General features: G+C 45.2%; 1 protein-coding gene across 22 annotated transcripts in view; it reads left to right on the forward strand.

Annotated features, from left to right (window-relative positions):
* KCNMA1 (potassium calcium-activated channel subfamily M alpha 1) overlaps positions 1-24,084 on the forward strand; it is a gene marked incomplete at both ends in the record, with an annotated part of 741,342 nt that overhangs the window by 632,854 nt on the left and 84,404 nt on the right. For 19 of the 22 annotated variants that reach the window (XM_082854819.1, XM_082854826.1, XM_082854808.1 and 16 more), the window contains one exon: positions 13,019-13,112. In XM_082854819.1, the coding sequence (XP_082710945.1) occupies positions 13,019-13,112 (94 nt within the window). Of the gene's footprint in view, positions 1-8,421; positions 8,509-13,018; positions 13,113-24,084 lie in introns of all 22 variants that reach the window. The other 3 variants (XM_082854823.1, XM_082854812.1, XM_082854813.1) reach the window with 1 other exon arrangement.

A 24,084-nucleotide genomic window follows, 5' to 3' on the forward strand; every position in this document is an offset into this window, starting at 1 on the left:
CCCAACTGTGCCCTCAAATAAGCCTTCCTGCTCCAGCCAAACTGCTTTCCTTATAGCTCCTGAGCTTAGTGCCTCCCCACCTCCTTGCCTTTGCTCCAGCTGCCCCCTCCTCCTAGCATGCCCTTCCCACCCTTTGCTGCCCACCCCCCTAGTTCTTTTCAGCATCATGGCTTAAGGGCCCCAGCACACCAGGCCCTATGTTTGGTTCTGGGGATACGCAGGTGAATAAGGCTGACATCTCTCTCCATCCAACTCTTGTTTCCAGTCTTATTTTCCCTAACCACCCAGGCCTACTAGTACTTATTATGTACACCATTTCATTTAGCCCTCACCTGACATTATCATGCAACACTTTTCATGCTGTTGTTTCCCATAACTTGTGAATTTTATATAGATATACACGCATCTTTAATGCAGTTGTCTCATTTCTCCAGCTAGACTTGTGGTTCTGTTTTATTGTGCATCTTTAAAAAGATTTTTGAAAAAAAAAGAAAAAGCAATGCCCAGCCCCTAGCCCCTCAGGATTCGTGGTGAATTGGTCTGGTGTTCTGTAGAGTTCTCCAGTCCATTTTATAGAAAGGCAGAGTTGAGAACCACTGAGCTGGACCACACTTTCCTTGGACCAGGAATCCTGCTTTTCCTATTCGGTAGTGCTTTGGGGTCAAGTGTGGTAGGAAGTTCTGGGTAATTATTTGTGGCTGTAGGGTCATGAGGCCTTCAGTCCGTGGCTGGTTCCTATGAGATCTGTCAGGTAACAGAAGAGAGCATTAAGCCCAGAGCCATTACAGAGCAGAGCTGAAAAACTCCTGTGCTTAATTAATGCCAATCCTCCAGAATGGGAAGAGTCTTGCCAAGGCCACAGATTTGATCTAAGCCGGGACTAGACCCTAGAGCACCTCACTACTAGGCTGTGCTTTTTCCCTCTGCAGTGCCACCTCTGGCAGCTAGGAACTATTTCTCAGGAACTTTACTAAGGGCTCAGCACTCTTGAGAGATTCAGAAGTGGGGAGACCACGTGAAGGAACTTATAAGTCTAGTTGGGGAGGACGCGTGGAAATGGAACACAAATTATAATGCAAAAAAAATGAGATGTCAGAGGGGTGTGAGATGAGAAGTGCCAAGGCGCTTTAAAAAAAGGAGGAATTCCACCTTGTTACAGTCATCTGGGAAGGCTTCCCGGAGGAAGCAGGCTAACCTGTCTCTTGATGGGTGGATAGAGTAGGGAGGAAAAAGGAAGATCTGGTGGGAAGGAACAGAGGAGTTGCTACCCCTCTATCCCATCATCCCCCTGCCCCTCCCATCACCTCCCAAGTACGTGCCCCAACCCTATGACCTCCCACCAGAAACTGAAGGGAAAATGCCCCTCACAAGCAGGCAGCATGAATTTCCTGTAATTTAGAGGAAACAGTGGGGTTTCTCCACATTTCCGTCTGACTTTCATTTGTTTTTGCTCTGAACGGTCCCAGCCTTCTTCATTTGAGGCCCATTTAAACATTTTCTGGCTTTTCTTGTTTTTATGACACTTGGCATAGCCTAATTATTTTGACCCGAGCAGTTCCTTGGGACCATATGCAATATGGGACAAAGGTGACCATCGAACAGGATGCAGAGAACGGGGATGGGGGTGGTAAATCTCGCCCCATTCTAGCGCCTGGATACTGGGTCAGTTGCTTGGGGCAGAGGAGAGATTGTGCACCCGTTTGAGTAGAACAAAGTCAAAAGAAAGCAGGTTGGCACTGTGGAGAAGGATCCAATGACAGAGAGCTCTAATTGCTTTGATTTCTCAAAGCCAAGATAATGATGGGTAACTTTTATCAAGAGCCTGCCAGGAAGTCTTCTAAGCACTTTTCAATCTATTCCCTTTTTTTCACTTTTTTCACTCTATCCTCACAACAACCCTCTGGGGAAAGTACTCTGATTATTCCCATCTTATAGGTGAGAAAAATGAACTTAGGCAATTTACCAAATACCCATGTTCCGACCTAACAGCCCACAGGTTTCAAGGCCTGGGTTTGCTTAACCGCTACCCTCACTGCAGCTCAGTATGAGTTGACGTATGTAGAGGGATCTTCCAGCCTTACAATCCTTATCTCAGGGGTAGCAAACTTGAGTGCCATTGGAGTCAGAGCCAGAGATGCTACCATGGGGTACCTGCCGTATGACTGGGGGGTCCAGGAGGCAGCCTGGGGATATTTGAGCAGCTGGTGAGCTCATGTCCCCTGAGACAGTTCCCTTCCTGGAATGCGAGACTAGTCTTCTGCAAGATTTTAAGACAGGAGTGAGAAACCCAGATTTTTATGGATAATCTTGGGACTCAAAGATTGTCCTGCATATAAGATCCGATGGAGCAGTGGCAGGGTGGTGTCAAGCAGAGCACATCAAGACAGTATTTGTCCTCAGGCTGACAGCGTGTGGCCACTGGTTATCTCATTTATCCCACAGCATCTCCAAATCTTGGTGTCCTCATCTGCCCAGCAGGGATCTTGTGACCTTACGGTGTTGAGTAACTTGTCTGAGATCAGAGCTCTAATGAGGGTTGGAGCTAGGACTTGGACGGTTGCCCTGACTCTGGAAGCCCATATCTTCATGCTGTCCTCACGGGCAGAATTCTCACAGCAAATGATCTGGATTCGACGTCAGCAGACCTGGGTGCTTCTGGGCCTGCATATTAGTAGAGCCTTGAACCCAAAGAGGGTGAGGTCTGCTCACCCCTAAACCTTGTCCAGCCCTGCTTCTGCATTCCATACCATGTTCTCTAACTGTGTTGACCAGCAAGGGCCCACCGTGCACTAGCATTTTTAAATGTTGCAGAGACTGTGTCCAAAGATAAATTATAGTAGGATACAGATAATGATTTTATAGTTTGAGAACATCTTTAGAAGGTGACTGTGCCCTTAAGAAATATACTAAATGCTGTGTTTAGTGTAAAATCATAATCCAGACGGGTCCTTACCTCTCAAGGTTAAAAGCATACAGTATTTCTAACGTGTTCTGACAGGACATTCTTCATCGGGCCATGCCGTGCACCTGGGTTGCACTAAAAACCCATGCATTTTACCTTTATCTGAGTTTCAGAGAAAGTATCAGTGCAACCATCTGGAATACATAGTAGAGTGCTAGGGGGTTCTTCACAAAACTGGCTCAATGGCAGATAGGGTGTTTGTGGATGAGCCGATAATAATAATGATATTAATAATAATAATGGTCCTTATCTGTATAGTGTCTTGTGGTTTAGAAAACAATTTCACATACGCACAATTAGATTCTAGGCTGATCTTCAAATAGAATCATTGGGGCAAGCATTAATTCTAAAAACGTAAACAGCAAAGTGAAAATGGAAATGAAAATATGATTGACATTTTCTGCCAGTCATGTTTATTTGAAGCTGTTTGGAGGAGGAAAAACAAAAAGAGAAGAGAGGTAACAATTCAGTCAACACATATAAGCAAATAAAAACTTTTACCCCAAAGTGGAAATGTAAATCAAAATTGTGTTCAGCAGGAGAATTTGATGTGAGCTGTGAAATTAAGTCCGGGAGAGACCTGACCCTTTCTCTCTCTTCTGTTTCTCACCCTGGGCTGGTGGCAAATCTCAGATTCCTGAGGCAGCATGATCTTTTCTCCACTCCTCCGGCTGTCTGACAATTTGTAAATCCACCAGGAAGCCTTTCTTGCAAGGATTTTCCTGAAAAATCTCATGCACACAGCATGAAGTGATCAAAAGAATAATTCATGTTTTATATTTGCCTCGTCCAGTTTGGAACAAGGGAGCATATAGACACACATGCAGAGACAAACTACGGTAACTTCTCTGTAATGACAGGCAGGGTGGCAGGACCAGCACCTAGAACACCCTTGAGAAGAGATGGGCAGGGCAGGGCTGGGACCAGAGTGGGAAGAACGAGGCACTTGCTTTGGGCACCAGATTTAAGGGGCACCAGAAACCTCAGTCACCAAGAAAAATAATAGTTCAATGCAGTCGTTTTTTAAAAAATCAAAATGCAAAAAATATCCATGGTGCATATAATGTCAGAATTTAAAATAAAGACAGGATAAATAGCGATTTTAATGCTGGCATTTAAGCACGGCATTTCACAAGTCAGTAGGGGTTAGAATAACAAATGGCACCTCTGCCATCTATGTGAGCACTTGATGCGTACCAGGAACAGTGTTCGCTACCTTACAGGCATTTTCCCTTGATACGTTTCAGAGGGACCCAATTTGTCCTACAGTAAATCCAAATCTATTTGATAATAAACTATATTAGAGAGTTCCTTTACAGGCTCCATAAATTCCATTATAGTCCATTTTGTCTTTGTTAAACATGTGAGTTGAAAATTACAGTCCCTTTATTCACAATGATCATTTTAGACTCATAGCTCAAAAAGATCAGCATTAACTTTAAAAAATATATTAGCATGCTTGTATCTATTAAGAACCATTGCTTTGTAGGCTCTAGCTGATGATTTTTATTAAGTATACTGCGGGAAGGGGAAAATCAAGGATAATTATAAATTCATAAATACATCATTCATTGGCATAAAGTGCTTTCCATGGGATGGATGCAGAATTATCTATTTCTTCAAGAAAATCTCAGAGATGTTCTGATTAAGCCCATAATCTAGTCTACGTGAAATTCTAGCCAAACTGCTGGGGCACATTTTCTTTTCTGAAACTACCTTTGATAAGAAATGCATTACAAACTCATCAGTTTGGCTTCCTGTTAACAAAAAGACAGCAGCCGTCTGGATCATTCTGGATTCACAGTGAAACTGCCACACCATGTATCCTCCAAGTAAAGCTGTGCAAGTTTGACAAGGGGCAGATGAATCCAGGAGTTATCGTACAGGGCTTTAAATCTACGCGGCAGCTGACGGTTGAAATAATCATCTATATATCGCTCTGAGCTAACTGGGGAAAGGTTGACACTGTATATTTTCAGCAGATCTAGTCTAATGTTTCATCTTTTGTCTTGGATGGGCTCTTGCTGGGTGGACTTGGAGTACACACTGACAGCTCCAAGGAATTGCCCATGGTGGATGTGGTTTGCCTTCATTATCGAAGTGCACAGTGGATGAATCTAACTTAGCTTGCATTGGAAAATGGGAAACTCACCTGACTGGTCTCCCCCAGTACAAGGGGTTCTGCAGGACAAATAGCAGGTTGGGTGGGAAGGACGTTCAAGTCTCTGAACTACCTCCGTCCCTCTCGAATTCCCCACAGCTGTGCACTTGAAGGGAGTTGCGTGTGTGTTGCTTTTATTGTCTGGCTGTCTCGGCAGACTGGGGAGAGCATTGTCCTTTTTGAAAACTGGAAAGCTAGGACAACGTGAGAAGATACGTGAGGTAGCCAAGGTTTGCTGATACATACATCAGCAGGCCTTGGCTGTCGAGGACCAGCTAGTGAATACGTTACACTTGGTGGGCTTCACAGTCGCAATCGCAGTTATTCGACTCTGTGTTGTAGAGTGGAAGCAGCCATAGATGCCAGGTAAACAAATGACTGTGGCCACGTTATGAGAAACTTTCTTTCGAGCCACTGCAATTTGAATTTCATATCATTTCAATGTGTTACGAAATATTATTCATCTTAGATTTTTTTCCCCCTAACCATTTAAAAATGTAAAAACTATTTTTAGCTCATAAGCTTTACAGAGATATGTTCCAGAGTATAGTTTGCTGATCCCGGAACTTGAGAAATATAAAAAGAAAGAAGGCAGCTGTTGGTGCCAGGAACTTGGCAGATTTCATCCCTGTTCTGCAACTCAGCCCTACAAACATGTACTGCATGTGTCAGGGCTACGAGAAGGAGTCAGGTATGCTTTTTGGCCTCAAAGTCTTTACTATCTTTTTGGTGTTGGGAGTAGGGCAGACGGAGAGAAGGAAAGGAAAGTTGAGAAGAGGCTGTTTGGGTTGAACTCTTGTACAGTTTTTTTCTGTTTGATTCAAAGTAAAAGTTTTCTTCTACTACCTTCCCAATCTCCAAACTCCATAGCGATAATTCAAAGAAATTCTTGCATTTCTCATTTCCATTGTGTATTCGCTTTTAGATTTCCCTTGTTCTTTTCTGTGTCTCATCTCTGAGAAGCTAATAGCGAGTGATCTTTGCTTGAGACTCTTCTTTGCCCTCGAGGTGATGGAGACAGTCTATTCTAAGAAGAGAAGAAAGACAAGAACCAAAGGCAACCAGATCTTCAAAAGGACTTTTCTACCACATACTGGCAGGGCAAGAGCACTGGGCAGGTTATAATGACAGCTCAAGTTTTTAGTAAAGATATTTTAGCTAAGATTCCAGATACCGGGGATTTCGACTCTAACCACGATACATATAGAACATGAGGCTATGGTTTGGGATGGGGTGTGTGAGTACAGCAGGTACATCTAATCCACCAGATTTGATTCTCGGAGATCTGTTAGGCCACAGTATTTCTGTAGAGAACATTGCAATCCAGGTCATGTGGATTCTGTTAATACATTTGTAGAGTATTTCTTCTCTCTCCCATGTAGGAGCTGAATTCTCTCATTACTCTGTGTTGATGGACTCAAACGTACACAACTCAGGTTTCCTAGGCAGTGAATAGAGCCAGAAATATACCCTGTGATTAACTTCTGCATAACCTATTGTTCCTTAAAGTCTCCCCCCTCCATTCTCCTGTTAGCTCCACAAAAGCCAGAAATGAAAAGCCTCCAACAAGCCTCCCCTTCCCTGCCCCCTCAGCCTACCGTGCCGTGCTGCTCCGTGCCTGGGCTCGGGCGGCTTGGAGATTCTTTCCATCCTCCTTTTACATAATAACAGGTTGTTGTTGTTTCCTGCCTCCGTCCTCTAGGTTTTCCAAATAAATGCATTTGCTGTTTCTCAGCTAGAAGTTGTGAAATTACCCTGCCTGATAGTGTATATATGGTAAAGTGATGGCTCCATTATAGAGAGTTACATATATTGTATTGGTGACATTATTATTATTATTGTTGGCGTTGCTTTTGATAGGGAGCATCCTTCATTTTTTAATTATCTGTGTATTAATATTCACCATGATCTTTCAAATCAAGTTAGCTTTTTTTTTTTTTTGGATTGATTTTATCAATAATACCTCAAAGTCTTCACCAGACTTCTTGGTGATATATGTTGTCCCCAGGTTGTCAGAACCTGAAACTCTGATTCAGGGGATATACCCACTTTAACTTCCCCGTGTTCTGATCTCCAGCTGCCCACTGACCCTGTAGGCGTAGAACTTGGCTGCGATGCCTGTCTTACCCTTATCTTAGCTGCACAACCTCACTGATGGGCCCATGGCATTCCCCACTGGGAGATTCGTGCTAAAACAAGAGTCAAGTGCTCCTTTACAGCAGTTATAGGACCGAACTCACATTATGGGTTATTTATCTGGCATCTGTTACTCTTGTTATTGTTGTTTGGCCTTCATTGCTTATGGAAATATTCATACCCTCTCACCACCGGTCTGCTTTGAGTGACAGACAGCCAGGATTCTGGTAGTCTATGATTGTAAGACAGGAAACATCCCTCTGTAAAAAGGGTGCCATTCTGTGCTGCAACCCAGGCATCGCTCTTTCCTGGCCACATTGTAAGACCTCGGAGTTAACTAGCCCAGATTTCCTGGTGAAAGTCTTAAGCAGTTGTACTAGAGAGAGGTTGGCTCAGCTTGGAAGTTTTGTCCATTGTGAATTACTTTATTGCAAAATGACTGTACTACTGTGACTTACATGATTTTTCTTGGGGGGATGAGAAGTTTGGTAAACCCACAGGAAGCAGGAAGCACACTGTTCAATCTCTAGTCCAACGATTTCGTAGGTTGCCATTTTCAGTAAAACAACAGGCACATCCTGCGAGGCTGAAAACACACGCCCAGTTTTCACTGACGTCACTCGTGATACAAGGAGATGCTACACATCTCCCTTTCCTAGGAGTGGCAACCCCCCGGCATTTAATGCAAGTTAGACGGGTGATATCACAGCCAAGGGGGCTGACCAAGCCGGCGGTTTGAGATGAAAGCGAGAGTTTCACATTGAGGGTGGATGAGTTGGACTATAATGATTATTCAGTAGGATGCATTTTTAGCACGTTTCAGGAGAATAAGGGGTCTGGTATTCCTGCAAAACTGAGTCTTCTGTGTCTGTCGTAGGGGAGAAGGGGACTCTGTATGTTTGAGGAAATGATAACACACACAGGATTGTCTGTGACGTATTATCCCATCTGATGTCGATGACATAGCACAGCAAAAAGAATTTCAGGAAGTCATCGGGGGAAAAGAAAAGAAAAACCCTGCAATTCAGCTCTGAGGGAGGAAACTTCCATTTTAATTTAAGACTATCGTTCTAGTCAATGTTAAAACGGGTTTGGAACTTTTCTAATGACAAATTTCACCAAGGATTAATTTCGGTTTCCTTTTCTTGTTATTGTTTGGCAGTCAAGGTTGGAGCTAGATCACGCTATCCCAAAGACCCATTTGAGTTCAAGAACACGACTCACAATTCTCGGCTTGTGACCGAGCCAGGTGAAGGAGTCTTGGAATCCATCCCAATTTTTAATAACTGCACCCCTCCATGTTCTACTTTAACATGCTGAGCTCAGTGGGAGAAGAAAGATGTACTACTGTGGATTTCAGCACGCGTTTAGCTTGTTGGGCAGCAAAATACCGAAGAGAAAACCCATAGAAAACGATAAATAATCCTTAAAACTACCCTAACCCCAAACTAGCAGCTTGCACGAGACTTCAGTCGGAAGCCCTGTTAGCTAGACGCATTTGCGTTCAAGCCACTTTGCATGCCTCTTACTCTGAGTGATTCCAGTGTGAATATGACGTTACTAATGATCTGCTAAGTGTGTACAGATGTGGGCTTCTCCAGATGTGGTGATTAATAACGTAACGGAGATATAGCCAGTTGACTCATGTTTGTGGCTTGTTTGCCTTTTATTACGTTTCCGAGTTAGTTTATTCACTTTGAACCATTTTTTAACTGCAGCCAGCAAACTCATCTTTAAGTCTCAAAGGGCATCATCCCCCTAAACCCTGTTGAGGAAACAGGGAAAGAGGAATGTGCCCCCAGGCTGGAGCTGAGCATTGGGTCCATCATGGGTTAGCACTGGACTGCTTAGGAAAGTTGGAATTGTTGCCCCGTTTTACTCGAAGTACCCACAAAGAGGCATTGGTGAACCTTGACACAGTGTTTGCAAGCTAGCTAGGCCAATCAAGAGAGGGATTTCTCTTTTTAAAAAAATCCAGTAAAGTACATGATCATCTTGAAGTGAGCCCAGAGTTCTGGTCAGTGTTTCTAGAAGATGTTGCCTTGCTTTTGCTTAAAAACAGAATGCTGATGAAAAGTTGAGTAAAATGTTGTTACAGATGTTCAACTCTGCATTAGGCTGTTGGAATTACCACCACATCTTAAATCAATTCCCAGAACATCGTCTGGAGGTTATGTCATTGAAATAATGAATCCTCTTTAGTCAAGTATAAGCAAACATGTTAAAACATCATTGTAACGTGAAATTAAACTCCAGCGCGAACCAGGGGATCTGAAAGCTCATTAGACTTGCCTGACATTTTTCTAGCACTGAGTCTTCCCAAACTGTAAAACTGTTAGATTCGGTGCCTATTAGACAAGCGAGCACTGGGAAGTTACAACAGCACATTAAGTGTTATACTTAGGGATGTGCAAAAACAAGCCCTTGAATTTTATTCGTATTCTGAGATTGGATGGAGTTCAGCTCCTATAAAAATTCCACATTGGATTCCTGAACTTGTTTGTGTTTTAAAGAAGCTGGTGAGTCAGGTTCCTTTAAAAGATCTAATCTTCCTACGGCTACCACAACAGGACGACTCTAGTGGACACGCTGGAGACAGGGGTGTAGTGTAATTAGCCAGAAACCAGGCTAACTATGAACCTGGAAACGTGCATTGGCATGAGGTAGCGGCCCATTCCTTCAGTACTTGTCTTTCATGAAAGTAAATTTAAGTCTCCCTTTTAATTCCATTTTTGTTCCTCTCGTGTAGTCACAGAAGCCATGAAATGAAAATTATATTTTATAGCTTAACTAAAAGTTTTCCTCAGTCTGCTTTCTTTAAATATGCAGAAATTGATAGAATCCATATAAAAGGATAATAATTAAATATGGTTTATATCCTACTCAGGAGACAGAAGTTATCACTGCTCCTCTTGTGGGATCTAAGCCGCATGTAATGGTCTCCATGACACAACGTTCATATATTTAAGCTGGAGACATTTCCCCCCATCTCTTCAGGGAGAAGGTCTGCATTTCCAGGCCGTGAGTGCAGGAGGAAACCTTTGAACATGCGTTTCATTTAAGAGAACAAATCCCAGTTTAAATGCAGTATGATTATGATGGATGATCTTTCTGAGTTGCGATGAAAATAAATCGTTTCCTTGCATAGAAGGAGACCTGACTTTAAGCACCAGAACAAGGTGTTTCCCTGGAGCTGGTGAACAGGTATTAACTTGCAAGTCTTCCATCTGAAGATCACTGCAGGTAAACAGGCAGTGACAAGGTGCAAGGTTAATGGGCACTTAACCAGAGAGGGTTATATATTGTTGGCCCAGTGCAAATGGGAAAAGAAAAGGTAAGAAAAAGAATCTAGCAGAAATGCCAGTGAGTGTGACTTCTTAATGACTGTAGACTCATTGTATAATTAGACAAAACCGTGGCAACGTCTGGTGGCCTTGAATAAAGCTAGCCACATAGACTAGGTTAGCTAAAAGACCTTTTTGGATATCACACGAGAAGGCTTGTGTGATAGAGAAGAAAAGAATTTCCACCTCCTACTAGATCAATTCACATGCACACGTGTTATTTAGTACATCATGCTACTCAACGAATCTAGGTCATCCTGAACACAGTGCAACCATTGCCAGTGGTCCATATTAAAAGATGACCTTGTATTATGGGGGTAGTCAATGCAAGACTTCTACCCCATCCTAAGGTGGGGACAGTGCAAAAGTACACTTACACACACACACACTCTCTCTCTCTCTCTCTCTCTCTCTCTCTCTCTCTCTCTCTCTCTCTCTCTCTCTCTCTCTCAATCTCACTGCCTTTCTACCCCATTATTGCCTGGGATGCCTGGCCCCCTATCCTATGAAAGGAAGATGAATGCAGGTCAAGCTCAGAGTGCCTGTTTGCTTGCTGAGAGATGCATATCACCTCTAAGTGATTTTTTTCAATACCATTTATGTGGCTTGTATTTATTTCCTTTAATCTTTTAAGTGCTATTTAGTCTCTGTGTGATTTGCTGTGGATACTCGTTTCTGATAAGATGCGATATCCTCCCGGCCACATAGTTCCTGCCGGGAGCCCTAAGTGACGGATATGGTTGCAGCCTGAGCCTGGCCCTCTGGGGGGCAGGACGGGGGTGGGGGGTGGGGGCCGGGGAGCAGGTGGTAGCGAGTAAGGGCTGTGGGCATTTGCAGGTGCCTTTTTGCCTTCATTTCTTCTGGTCATGCTCTCATCTCCAGCCACATTCTTGTTTCCTTTCCCTGTGTCAGCCAGAAGTTAGACAACCCCAGACTGACAGTAGAATAAAGGAGTGTACCAAGAGTGATACCTTGAAACAGGTTTGGAGGGTAGTTGGATGAGTACTATCTCTTTGGGACCATGTATCGTAACACACTAAATGTTATTTAGGGTTTTCCGGGAAGTACCATATCATGCGTGTTCTGATATGGGTCTTCCTGGATAATATCAAGTAGCTGAGATGGCATTTCCTCCCCCCACCTAAGCCTTGTACACCTTTAACATATATCAAGCTTCTTTTGATGTTGTCGCTGCTAATATTTCTTTTCTTAGCTTTAAGGTAACTGCGTGTTATTTCGAGTTTCAGGGGTGCTTCTCCCAGTCTGTGTTGCAGTCAACAATCAGAGTCCGAGGATCCTATTTTTCCTTCTCGACATTACAGCTTTAGCCTGTGTTGTGGGGCGTGGGGAGAGGCAGACTAGGATTTTGCTGCCGGTGCCCTTGGGTGACGGGCTGGATGTGCAATCTGCTAATTATCAAGCAGCTCTCTTAAAAAGAAACGTGGTACAGGCTAATAAACCTCCAAAGCTTGTTAGTGGGTGTCTTTGGGCGAAAGCAGTAGAGTGTGCTGTGTTGTTTGTGAGCAGAACTTTGGATCGCTTAGTGATCTCTGTGGTTGAGACATTTGGAAAACAGCCTGTGGTTTCCAGTCCCCTCTGCTGCCCGCCTTCCCTGCCCCTCCTCAGAGATGGCATTCAGTGGCAACCTCCTCCTTCGTTTGGGCGCTCTTCTCCGGCCTGGTTCTGCAACCTTGCAGCCCCTTCCTCCCATCTTAATGAGTTAAGAAAGGATCCCATGCACACAGGCCCTCCCTCTTGGGAGGTGGAGGGACGAGAGCTGAGTTGGGCTGGGGTTCTTGAACCAGAACATACCAATGTTCCCAGTCCTGACGGACTGAAACATTGGCTGTTAAGGCCTCAAATCCCTGCCTCCTTCCCAAGGCTCTTTCCTCTGGCATGTAGGAATTAGGACCTGGTTACATTGGTCCATTTGCAGAAGCAGCCAGCTGGCAGCTCTTATGCTGCTGCTTCTGATTTTGGTTACAAGAAAACCTATTTGGTTACCCAGCAAAGCAAAGTAACCAAAAAGAAATTCTAAGCAGAATGATGCAGTGTTCCTATATATATATATACATATACACATATATATATGTATACACACACACACACACAGACATGTATTGGTGTACAGATAGATTATAATTTCTTTTCTCTCTAATGGCAGGGTGTTTTCACGCTGTTTTAGTCTGTTTAAATTGCATGTTCAAACGCTGGAGTGTCAAGAGGTGATGCGCTCACCTTTTCTAAGCCGGCCTCTTTGACTAACGCATTGGTCTTTGTCATTGGGTCCTAAGAGATGGCCATGAATTCCTAGTGAGTGACTGAGCCGTGAGTGTGTGTCCTTTGATATCTTGCCTGTATTGCACAGTCTGCCCTCAAGCTGTTCATAATCTCATGAGCTGCCTGTATTTCCAGTTGAAGATGAGCAGCCGTCAACACTGTCACCCAAAAAAAAGCAGCGCAACGGAGGCATGCGGAACTCACCCAGCTCCTCGCCCAAGCTGATGAGGTAAGGATAGGGGCCCGGGCCACGCGGTGGGTCCACCGGTGGGTCCCCCTCTCGCTCCTTCTCCTGTCCTTCCCCCCTCCCCACCCTGCCAGGCCCAGAGGCTCCCCTCCCCGGCAGGCTCGCGGCGGAGGAGGGGACGAGATCGTTAGATGGCTTCTTAAAGGCTGAAGTATTTATTCTGTCAGCTTGTCAGCAGTTAATGATAGAGCTGAAAAAATTCTGTCATGAAAAACAGTTTGAAAAGCTGTTTGAAAAATACATAGGCTTTAAAGTCTGAGCTGTCACCAAGTCCTGTCTAAGTGTAGTTCCTAAACAGCAGTGGCACTAATGACAGCGGCAACCAATCAGAGGAACCCGTGTGGTTAGTTTGCCTCCAGCAAGTCTCTTTCTGCTGGAGTCCCTCCGAGGACTGCTTTCTGTACTTAAGGCCATATGTGAGATGTATCATAACAATCAAAAATGAACCTGAAGATTACCTTCTCTTTATCCTGTCGATTGAAATCAAATTTCTGTTAATTGATTTTGACTGATAAAAAAGTCTAATAATCTGTGGACTTGCCAAAGCAAAGTTCAAAAGTAATCCAGTTCTGCTCAGGCTAAAAGCAATATTAATTATGAAATAGAGCTTGTGTGCACTCTTTTTCTCTCTCTTTCTCTTTCTCTCCTCCCTCCCTCCTTCCCTCCCTCCCTCCCTCCCTTCCTCCCTCCCTCCCTCCCTCCCTCCTTCCCTCCCTCCCTCCCTCCCTCCCTTCCTTCCTTCCTCCCTCCCTTCCTTCCTTCTCTTCTTTCTATCTTGACTGCAGCTTCCTCTAGGAAATGGCAAGTGAAGTCAATTTTCAGTAGAATTCCGTTGGATCCTCTCCTTGGACTCTTCATCTTTCATCTTCCTTTTTCTGTCTTCGATTCATCTGCCAATCCCAGTGCTCCTTTCCCCCATCATCCTAACTCTCCAGCACCTCAATGAAACAGGAGTGATTTCAGATTTGCACTGCTTTCCCTAAATGGTTCCTGCCATGGAAACACCTGCCATCTTGACGATAATTTCTTCTTTTCATTGCCATTGACTGCTCTCTTCCCTTTGATTATTGATTTAAAAAAAATCACAGCGATTTCCTCTTCCTTCCTCCCCTTCTCCAAGCATTTGCATCTTCCTGGCTCCCCATGACCACCTTTCTAGGGTGGAGAGAGGGCAGTCCGTCTTCATGTGGTTGAGGACGCAGGTCCCAGGAGAAGACACACCCAGCCCCATGTCCTTTTCCGTCACCATCCTCTCTTCCTGTTCAATGTTTCCTCAACAGTTCTCTGGCTTCCCTTCACTCAGTCTCGCTTGGGTGTTGCTGATTTACATGCTTGTTTACGGTTTATGAGGAGGAATAAAATGTGCCAACTGCCAAGCCTCTCCCTTTTATGATGCCAGTTGTCGTGTTCACATCCGCTCTGCATTTACTCACCTTTAGGTAATCGCCTCATCTCATGCTAATAGTTTTACCCATTGAAAGTAAAGCCCAGGCGCTTTCTTTTGCCTAAATTTAGAGAAGCAAATAAATAAATAAAGAGAAGTCTGAAAAATCTGAAACCTTTGGAGCCAAATTCCCTGTCCCTGTTTGCTATGTAAAGTACGGCTCACTTCTCTGATCTTGAGTAATAATAATTCTGAGGAGTTACACTGTTTTCATATGCTTCAAAGCTGTGTCAAAGTTTTGCTGCTTAAGGGTACTTCTTTCTTCTGTTGGCTCTTGGGTACCAAGATGACAGGTCTTCTGTACGAGGTGGAAGCTTCTTTAAGTCGTAGCCTTCAGCAAAACATCAAATGACCCAATCCAGGGTAACATACTTCTACACAAATGCCGTTCCTGTATATATATTATACCCTATATATTAAATACTTTAGTGTTACGCGCTACATTTTATGTGCAATAGAAAGTGATGGTTTGAGGTAGCCTTGGGGGGACTTTTTTTCCACAAGCAGAAAAAGCTAGTATGTACTGTAACAAGTATGGTTTTTACGGGACTCTGTGCCCGAAGGCCTTTGTAAATAAGTAATGATCAACAGATTGGCTGTGGGCTTTTGAAAAGCATGCCTGTGTCAGTTTGCATGATGGGGGAGAATTTTCAAAGTGGGTCTTGCTTTCATTGCCTGTCGGAGAGGGGCTGAGGAAGGCAGTCATCCCAGGCTGGAGCTGTCTGCTCCGCGGTACATCAGAATTGCTAAACGTGGGGCAGGCGGTGAGCTGAAACTTGCCGAGCTACAGAACTCGGGTTTCTGGTGTTGGTGCCTTTGGGCTGCTGCTGTGGCCGTGGCTACGGTCACCAGGGCACTTCACCCCACCAGCCCACGACCACCTCCATCGCTGCTCAGCTGGGACGGGCTGTCCCATGACAAGTCAGAAAGGCTCAGACGCTCCTCCTTCACCTTGACTTTCTGTGTTCCAGGTGCTCTACAGACTCTGTCTGGTGTGGGAGCCAAGACAGGGTGTTGAGCCCTCTCTCTGTTGCCCTTCCTTTCCTGGGTAGGAAGGAAGAGCCCATGCGCGGTTTGGTTTGGTTTGGTTTGGTTTGGTTTGAATCCCTGGCCCTGGCTGTGAGGTTGCCGGGGCTTACTTTTTACAGCTCCCTCTTGCTAATTGACAGCAAACAGAGGGGTTCCTGTACCACCTTGAGGTTTCCCTGGGTCCTCCCCTGCAACATCTTCAAACACTCGCTTTCTACTCTACGAAAGATAGGACTCCCAGGTCCTATTCCCTGTGGCCTGAAACATCCGTAAAGGAGGCTAATGACTCTTTTGAAGTGGGTGTTTCGACATGAGTCTGTGGCTTGCTGCTTGAGCAGAATCAATCATTCTGAACGCGGGCAGGTTTTAGTGGCCTACGGGCAGTGATAGGAACAGCTCCAAGAGAAACCGGAGAGCCCGGAATGGGCTGGGCTGGGCTTTAATTTACCACTGTGGCCTCTGCGAATAAAACAGGCTCCTGCGTGAGGGGTCCTTGCAAGCCGTCTGCCAGCAGCAAATGCTACAGGGACTCTGCAGTAACGGTCTTTGTCTCCCCTTTGTTCTGGTAGCAGGGTCTACCCTGGTTTGTAAGTGTCGCTTAACTCTCTGCACAATCCTTCGATGAACTGCCTCGCTTTGTGTGTCTGGATCCTGAGGCCGTATGTTTTGTAGTTACCCTGACACAGAGAACACCCCTCACAGCCAGACTGAGCCAAACGGTGAGCGTCTGTGCTCCAGGCCAGGGGTCTGTGTGTCACAATAGAGACCTTTGGCTTCAAATCCTACAAAGGAGCAGGCTGAGGAGTTAACCGGGGCCCTGTATTCATCTCCCTGTGGGTCTCTTCACAGGGAATTATTTAAGGAGCCTCTGCTAGTTTTCCTCTAAAATCGCCAAGCACCTATTGCCCCGTTCTCCCCACTCAGTGGGTTTGCGCCCTGTCAGGAAGGCTCTGTCTTCCTTCAGTCGTGAGGCTCTAGAGGGCAGGAACTTTGTCTCTGAATAGCTAAGTCAAGGGCTCTTAATTTGGCGGCCTCCCAGACCCCATTGACTCTCTAGTGAAATCTGTCTAGAAACACTCTCTAGGAAAAAGAAAGTTCATTGGACACCATTTTGACTCCAGTTGAAGGAGATTCTTGGATTCCTAAATCCCGGCCCCAGCTACTGTCACATTTGGTTCTTCTCACAACCACCTTCGAGTAGTTCCCTTCACAGATGCTTTTTGGCCGCTGAGACTATGTCTTCAGTGGGTAGATGGTAATGGGGGAGATGCCCAGGCTCCCACACTGTGTCCTCAAATGCAGCCCGAAAGGTTATGCATTTTAGCTGCCTGCTTCTGTTTCTTTTCTCAGATTAATTCGTTTCTGGGAAATGTTTAGAGCGAGCCTACCGCACTCAAGATGTTGTGGAAGGTCTTTGAGGGGTGTAAAGTAAGATAGATTACACTCCTCAAGTTACATGGGTTACATGTCTTCAAAATGCTGACGGTTTGATGTGGGAGACAGACACGCGTATACAGCAAAACGGAATAAGGACAGAGCAGAGACCTACCAGCCTGGGCTGTGGGAGCGGAGGGTGCCCTCATTACCTCTGGTCTGGGAGGCTGAGCCTGGGTTGTGAAGGATGTGGAGAATGCTCGACTAATAGCACTAGCCACCCTTGTCCTTCGTTTACTAGGCGCCAGGCATCGTTCCAAGAGCGTTAGGCCTGTTAATCCATGGAATCCTAACTACAGCTCCAGGAGGAGGGATTGCGCTCTCGTCCATTTTACAGATAAGGAAATCGAGTCACAGAGATGTGAAGAGTAGTAAATCTAGTCAGTCTTACCTAACTGGGAAGATTTGAACCCAGATGGTTTGGTTTCCAAACCCATATTGTTTACTGCTTCATTCTTCTGCCCGATGAGGGGAATAGGAAAGTGCTCAGGCCATCGCGGGTGGCTTGATGTGACTGGAGAAAGGCGTCCTTGGAGTTGCATAACTGGAGTTGAAAATATTAGGCCTTTCCTGTCATAGGCCAAAACCTTGCTGGTTTTTGAGGAGGCAGTGCCCTAACTTGTGTTTTGGGAGGATCACTGATGAAAGTATAAGGACGGGTTTAGAACCCTCCATCAGTGCCTTCTGGAGACCCGTGGTACCTCTGGGTACCAAACCGTTCAGGGTCTGCTTCAGAATAATGGACCAGACGTGGGCTCAACAGTCTTCCCAAGAAGGACACACAGCATTCCTGACATAATGACAGTAACGCCTCTTCCCTCAGGTGCTAGAGGGGACTTGGTGTAAGATACCACGGGCTATGAGGATTTACCCAGGATGTGTCGGGTGGACGCTCTACACAAAGAGATAGCCCCCAGCCGGGCTAGCAAGGATAACTGACAGCGCTAAAAACAGATATTGAATGCTGTGAAAGGAGCTTCGTGTCATAAGGCCCAGGAAACATTAGATATTTGTTTTCTGAATCAGAGTGGAAATATGATTGGAGTAAAACAGATTATCCTCTTGGGCCCTAACTGATCATTAAATGAAATAAACTCATCTGCTTGTTAAGTCCCAGCCTCTCCCTTTTGATGCCTACCTCTCACGGGGTCTTTTTGTTAGGACTGCCAGCTTGAAAGGTTGTAGTAATAGAAAATGGCAAAGTGGCCTGAGCCCACTCAGAGTTGGGGACAGAATGCCACTCTCCCAGTCTCTTTCGCTGGGCAGAATGAAGAAGGAAGGCCAGGACAGCTCAGCTCAGTAAGTTCACCTCTTAATGCACAAACACATAGCAAATGACAGGCCCTCAAGGGACTGCAGAAGAAAGAAGTGGTGGGTCTCGTCATCCCAAGGCTTGGTGGATTTGACACAGGTCCGTGGACACATTGCATACACAGCAGAGGGTCATTATCCTGTCCCCTCATTTCAGAAGCGTGTTGTCCACTCTCCTCCAGGACTGAAGAACAGTCAGCTCTCCCAGCTGGTCTCCCAGATATAAATAAAGGCAGTAATTTCCTTCTTGCTCTGAGGACGGTGGCTGTCTAGCAAGAGATGACATACTAGGGAGCAGCAGTTCTTGATTGTTTCCTTGTTGGACAGAAGAAAAAAAAAAAATGCAAGTAGAGAGATACAGAAAGTTTGGCCAGTGTGGCCTGAAGGTTTTCTCAAGGTGGCTCCAAGGTTGGCCACCTCGGGGAGATGGGGGTGGGGGTAGGGGACAGCCGTGTCTCAGGAGAGACGAGCATTACATAGGACAGTGGAGGCAGCTTTGAAGGATGAGTTAGGGCAGAATCCCGAAGTCAGGATCCTTGCGACCTAGCAGGAAATAGAATTCACCCAGAAATAAAATGCACCCAAGAAAGAAGCGGATCCGTTGAGTCAGAACCATTTACGGTGCTGAAAACCTAAGTATGGGCCCTTTTGAGGAGACCCCCTGAGACCCCCTGAGACCCCCTCCGGTCTCCTGTGGCTGCTGCAGCCAGAGACCCATGCATGTGACCTGCGGCTCCTGAACGTTGCACTAAGGACTTAGCTACTGCCTGCGACGTTGTCTTCTGTGGAGTGGAAGAAGCGATGGGAAGCAAGGAGGGTGGAAAACTGAATTATAAGCATTGCACTCTATAAGAAAGAATATTTCATTTGCTTTTCTATGCTGGTTTATTTGCTGATTAGCTCTTGGAGGTAGACGTCAGCAAGAGAGAGTCATTTGCGTGGCTTCCAGGTTAGAAATTTCTATCAAGTGTTGACACAACCCCTCAAGTTCCAGAGAGTCACAGAGCGAGAGTCAGAGCAGGTGACCTGGGTACACTTTGGTCACCAGAGCTGCATTCTCCATTTGAATAACAGGGCCAGGACTACAGTGGGGCATGTGAGGTGCCCCCTTCCGTTTTGCACCGAGGCCCCTCGATGGCCTCACTCTGATCCCGGCCTCGTTGAAAAGAACCACAGCCTTCCAGTCCGTATGTTGCAGATAGTTGCTAACTTTGGTAGGATTGCCTCGAACCACAAAGCCTGTCCATTTGGGCAAAGCTTTACAGCAGTGATCCTCAAATTTCAGCGTCAGGATCATCTGAAGCACCTTGTTGATACAGCTTGATTCAGTAGGTCTGGGCTGGGCTGGAGAACTGCGTTTCTCTCAGGCTCCCAGGTGATGCTGAGGCAGCTGGTGTGGGGTCATGCTTCGAGAACCACCGCTTACGGGAATCAGAGCCGTGGGAGGAGCTTCACGTGATGGGGACCCTTCTCACAGAAATGTTCAGCCCTGGCACTGGAGCACTAAACAGTTGTTAAAAACAGCTGTGTTGACCGCATTGTACATCAGACACGAGTCCTGTCTGCTGATCAGTTACAGCAGCTGGCTTCAGGCACATTCCAGGCAGCCTGACTGGTTAGAGACATACTACAGAGTCTCCCTTCCTTCCGATCACGATGCCCTAATTTCAAGTACTGTCCCTGTAAAGCGGAGAAACAGCGCAAGAGCCTTGATTGTTCGTCAAACAAATGGTCACAAGATGTCAAAGGCGAAGGGGCTCTCACTGGACACTTTTTCTGGTCTGCATAGAGGGTCTGGGGGAGTTTCTGTTGAATGATTTGAGATGTTCAGAGACCAGAGATCATTCATCAGCTTCTCTTGGTAGTTGGTTGTTTACTGGGTCCTCTGCGGGGTTCTGGAAATGTGTGGAAGAGTAAAACAGGAGTTCCCTGCCCTGAAGAACATCACCAGCTAATGGATAAGACAGTTGTGCAAATCATTATCTCTGAAAGAGCATCTTACTTCTGTTAAGGGCTCCCAGGAGGGGAAAGCCACGTCCGTCTCTGAGGTTATGGAGGAGGACAGCACAGGAGGAATATTTGAAGCAAACCGGGAGGCTTCAGAAGCGTTCTGGTACCCTTACTATGGTGCCTGACATAACAGATACTCAGTAAAATCAGTCTTTGCCAGTGGGGTGAAAGGCCTGCAGAGGCATGAGAAATGGCCCAATTTTATCAAGCCTCCCGTTTCCCAGGGAGACTTCTGCAGAGATGGCCTCAGTCTAGATGGGACGCTTGTAATGATAGGAAGGGCCTTATCATGTGATGAGCATGGGAAGGATGCAAGGGAAAGGATGCAATTTTAAAACCATTTGGTAACTTTCCTCTTTCATACCTTTTGTTTGTCGGTTTGGTTTGGTTTGTACTTGTACTTTAATGTAAATTTCTGAAGTCCAGCATCGAACCCACTGCCACACAAAAGAATTCGAATTTTCCTCCAAGAGGAACTGTGCTCTTTAAAATATAATGCCACCTTCTTCACAGCAGGTTTGCTAGAAAAGAGATTTGTGGTTTTGCTTTAGGCTGTTGTCTTCAAGGCAAGCTTTTTGTGTGTCTGCTGTAGCTGGGCATTTAGTTCACTTCCTGAGATTAATTGATGGCAAGCGGCATTCCTTGCTCCGCAGACCCTCAAAACAATGATCTTTTTATTCTTTTCTTGAAGTGAGGTATGCTTAATATCTAGCTGCGGACTTTGGAGGTATGAGCTGAGACTCAAGAAGCATAGCTATGAAAAATTTAGCTCACTGGAGCTCCTCGGTTGTTATAAAAATGTGGGTATTCCTAAATGGAGTCTTCAGATATTGGGACAAGACAAAAACTCACCCAGCCTTAGTTGATTATTGAGGCTCTCCTTAGCACATTGTCCTGACGGGGACTCATGGGGAAATTTTCTACTGATAATTCACACCAGCTGTGCATTTCATAAATGCCCGCCATGCTGCTTTTCTTTTTTGCAACGTAGAGGGCACTGTGGCTTGGGGCGCTGCAGTGGGGAATGAGCACGATCCAGCTGCCTCCTGCAAGTGGGAGGGGGTAAGATGGGGGCCACGCTGCACTGACTTCCAGTTAAGAAGACCTCTCTGGGCAAAGCAGTGTTCTCTTCCCACTAACTGTCTTCTCTACATTACTTATCCACTCTCTTTCGCATCTGTACCAGTGGGTGATAATAACAGAAATTACCTGTAAGTATCATTGTGATGAGTAAATCACAAAATGTAGGTAAAAGTTTTAGCGCAGCAACATTTATAAGAGCTCAACCCATGATGGCTAGTCATCTTAGTAGCAACCGTAGTAGTAGTGGTAGTCTAGTAGTCAAAGTAATAGTAGGAGAACCCCACACCTTTATTATTGAACCACTTTCTGTTTCCTGTCTCCTTTCACCATTGTAACAGCTACAAATATATAAGTGAGTTCTAAGCAAAGAATAAAAGAATGATAATAATAACAGTAGTTAACCTTTATTGAGGGCCTGCTCTGTGTCAAGTTCTGTGCTAAGTGCATGCCATGTCTACTCAGGCAACCCTCAAATTGAATCCATTAACTAATGATGATGTTTAACATTCCCATTTTACAGATAAAGAAACTGAGGCAAGGCACAATGTAGCAAGCAGTAGATGAGCCAAAACCTGATGAAAGACATTTTGGCTCTGGAGCCAGTATACTTAATCACTAAAGAAATAGGTGGTTTTCTGCCCTCAGTGGTATCCACTTCCAAACACTCCCTTGGGGGGTCAACTCTCTTGGTTCCACTGAACAAATTAACTGGCTAGTGTCCGGGTTTCTTGTTTTCTTTGGTTGGACTGTCATAAGTATTGATCCTCAAATGCAAGTTAAAGACTGGGGGAGAAGTTTCCTTCCAGATAGAGCAGATCCAATTGTGTACGTATGTGACCCAAACTCTTTCATGAAGATACTGTGTCTTTCTGGTATGTTTCCATGTATTCCTAAACTGATGGCAGGATGCTTTTCTCCTTTAAATGAACAGCTGAGCCCTAAGGTGCAAGAAGGACAGCCAGGGTCATCAGTGGAGTGACATCTGGTACGTTGTGCCCGTTTTTCTTTGAGGTGCACTATTGTATTAATTTGCTCAGGCTGCCGTAACAAAGTACTACAGACTGAGTGTCTTAAACAACAGACATTTATTTTCTCACGGTTCTGGAGGTTGGAAGTCCAAGACCAAGCTGTTGGCAGGGTTGGTTCCTTCTGAGGCCTCAAAGGAAGGATCTGTTTCAGGCCTCTCTCCTTGGCTGGTAGATGGCCATCTTCTCCCCATGACTTCACATCATCCTCCCTCTGTACATGTCTGTGCCCAAATTTCCTCTTCTTATAAAGACGACAGTCATATTGGATTAGGGCCTACCCTAATGACCTCATTTTAACTGAATTACCTCTTTAAAGACCATATCTCAAAATACAGTTACAGTCTGAGATCCTGGGAGTTAGGACTACAACATACAAATTTTATGGGGGCGGGGATACAATTCAGACCATAACAACTACACGGCAGATACACTTCACCTCATAGTTTTACCCTAAAATAAGGCTTGTACGTTGGCTAAGTGGTAAGTGGCAAATGAGCCTTGAATCAATTATGGTCCATTCTGGGGGAGTTGGGATTACTTTCTGAGTTGAGGAAATATATAAAATAGTTAAGATGTGAAAGGCAATATCTAGTATTGGGCCTCGGTTCCAAGTAAATCTTTAAGGAGTTGTCCGAGAGCCCGTGAAAGTGATTCTCTTTGTTGTTCTGTAAACTGATAATGTTGGGATACTTTGTTCAGGGAGGTTTCTGATGGCCCTCCTTCCCCCCCGCCCCCCCCCCCAACCAAAGCACTATTGGTTGTTGTGCTCCACGGCAAGCGCTTGGGCTTTCTCCTATTAATACAAAGTCCAATTTAGAAGGAGAGGTTCCTGTAGACAAGTAGCCTACGCCAGCCTGTGGCACTTACGTTGCTACAGGAACAGACATGGCAAAGAAATGTATCCTGTCTGGCCCAAAGTAGCTAGTGACGCTCCTGTTGCTGAAATCAATCAGGTTCCAAGCTTCCTCCCAGACGTCTAGTGAATCTAGTTAATGAGAAGCAGTTCTAGTAATCAGTCTTCAGTGCTTCTTATCTCCCGTCTTTGCTCCCAAAACAACTTTTCTATGCTTACTCCATGCCCTCCAGCCTTTTGATACCCAACAGTGTTTCAGTATTTCCAAAATCCTTCCAGTCAGCACTCGTTCATTGAGAGAACAGTCCTTAAAAGTCCTTAAAGGTCACCCAACATTTATAATGAAATTTATAATGAAATCCGATCTATATTCACAGCTCCTCAGGAATGTCTCAAATGATGAGAAATCCACTGCCTTGGGAAACAACCCATGTCATTTTTAAAATACCTTCCATTTGTAAGGAAACGTTCTTCCTTTCTGGAAACTGGAGTTTGGCTCTATCTAAATCCCTAGTCTGAGCTCCATTGGTCATAATCAGTCGAATCCATCTCTTCCACTTGACTCCCATCGCACATCTGAGGGCAGCTCAGGTCTTCTGTACCTCAGGTCAGGCAATACGGCATCTCCAACCATGGGTTGGGGTGCCTTTCTTTGGCTCTTTTCTTTTGGGTCTCAATCATCTGAACGGCTCCTAGTGGGTCATGACTATAATATGCTGAGATTCCTCCTTACCTTTCAGGGCTCAGATCAAAAGTTATCTT

Source organism: Leucopleurus acutus (assembly GCF_964270905.1).
Source record: "Leucopleurus acutus genome assembly, chromosome: 14".
NCBI lineage: Eukaryota > Metazoa > Chordata > Mammalia > Artiodactyla > Delphinidae > Leucopleurus > Leucopleurus acutus.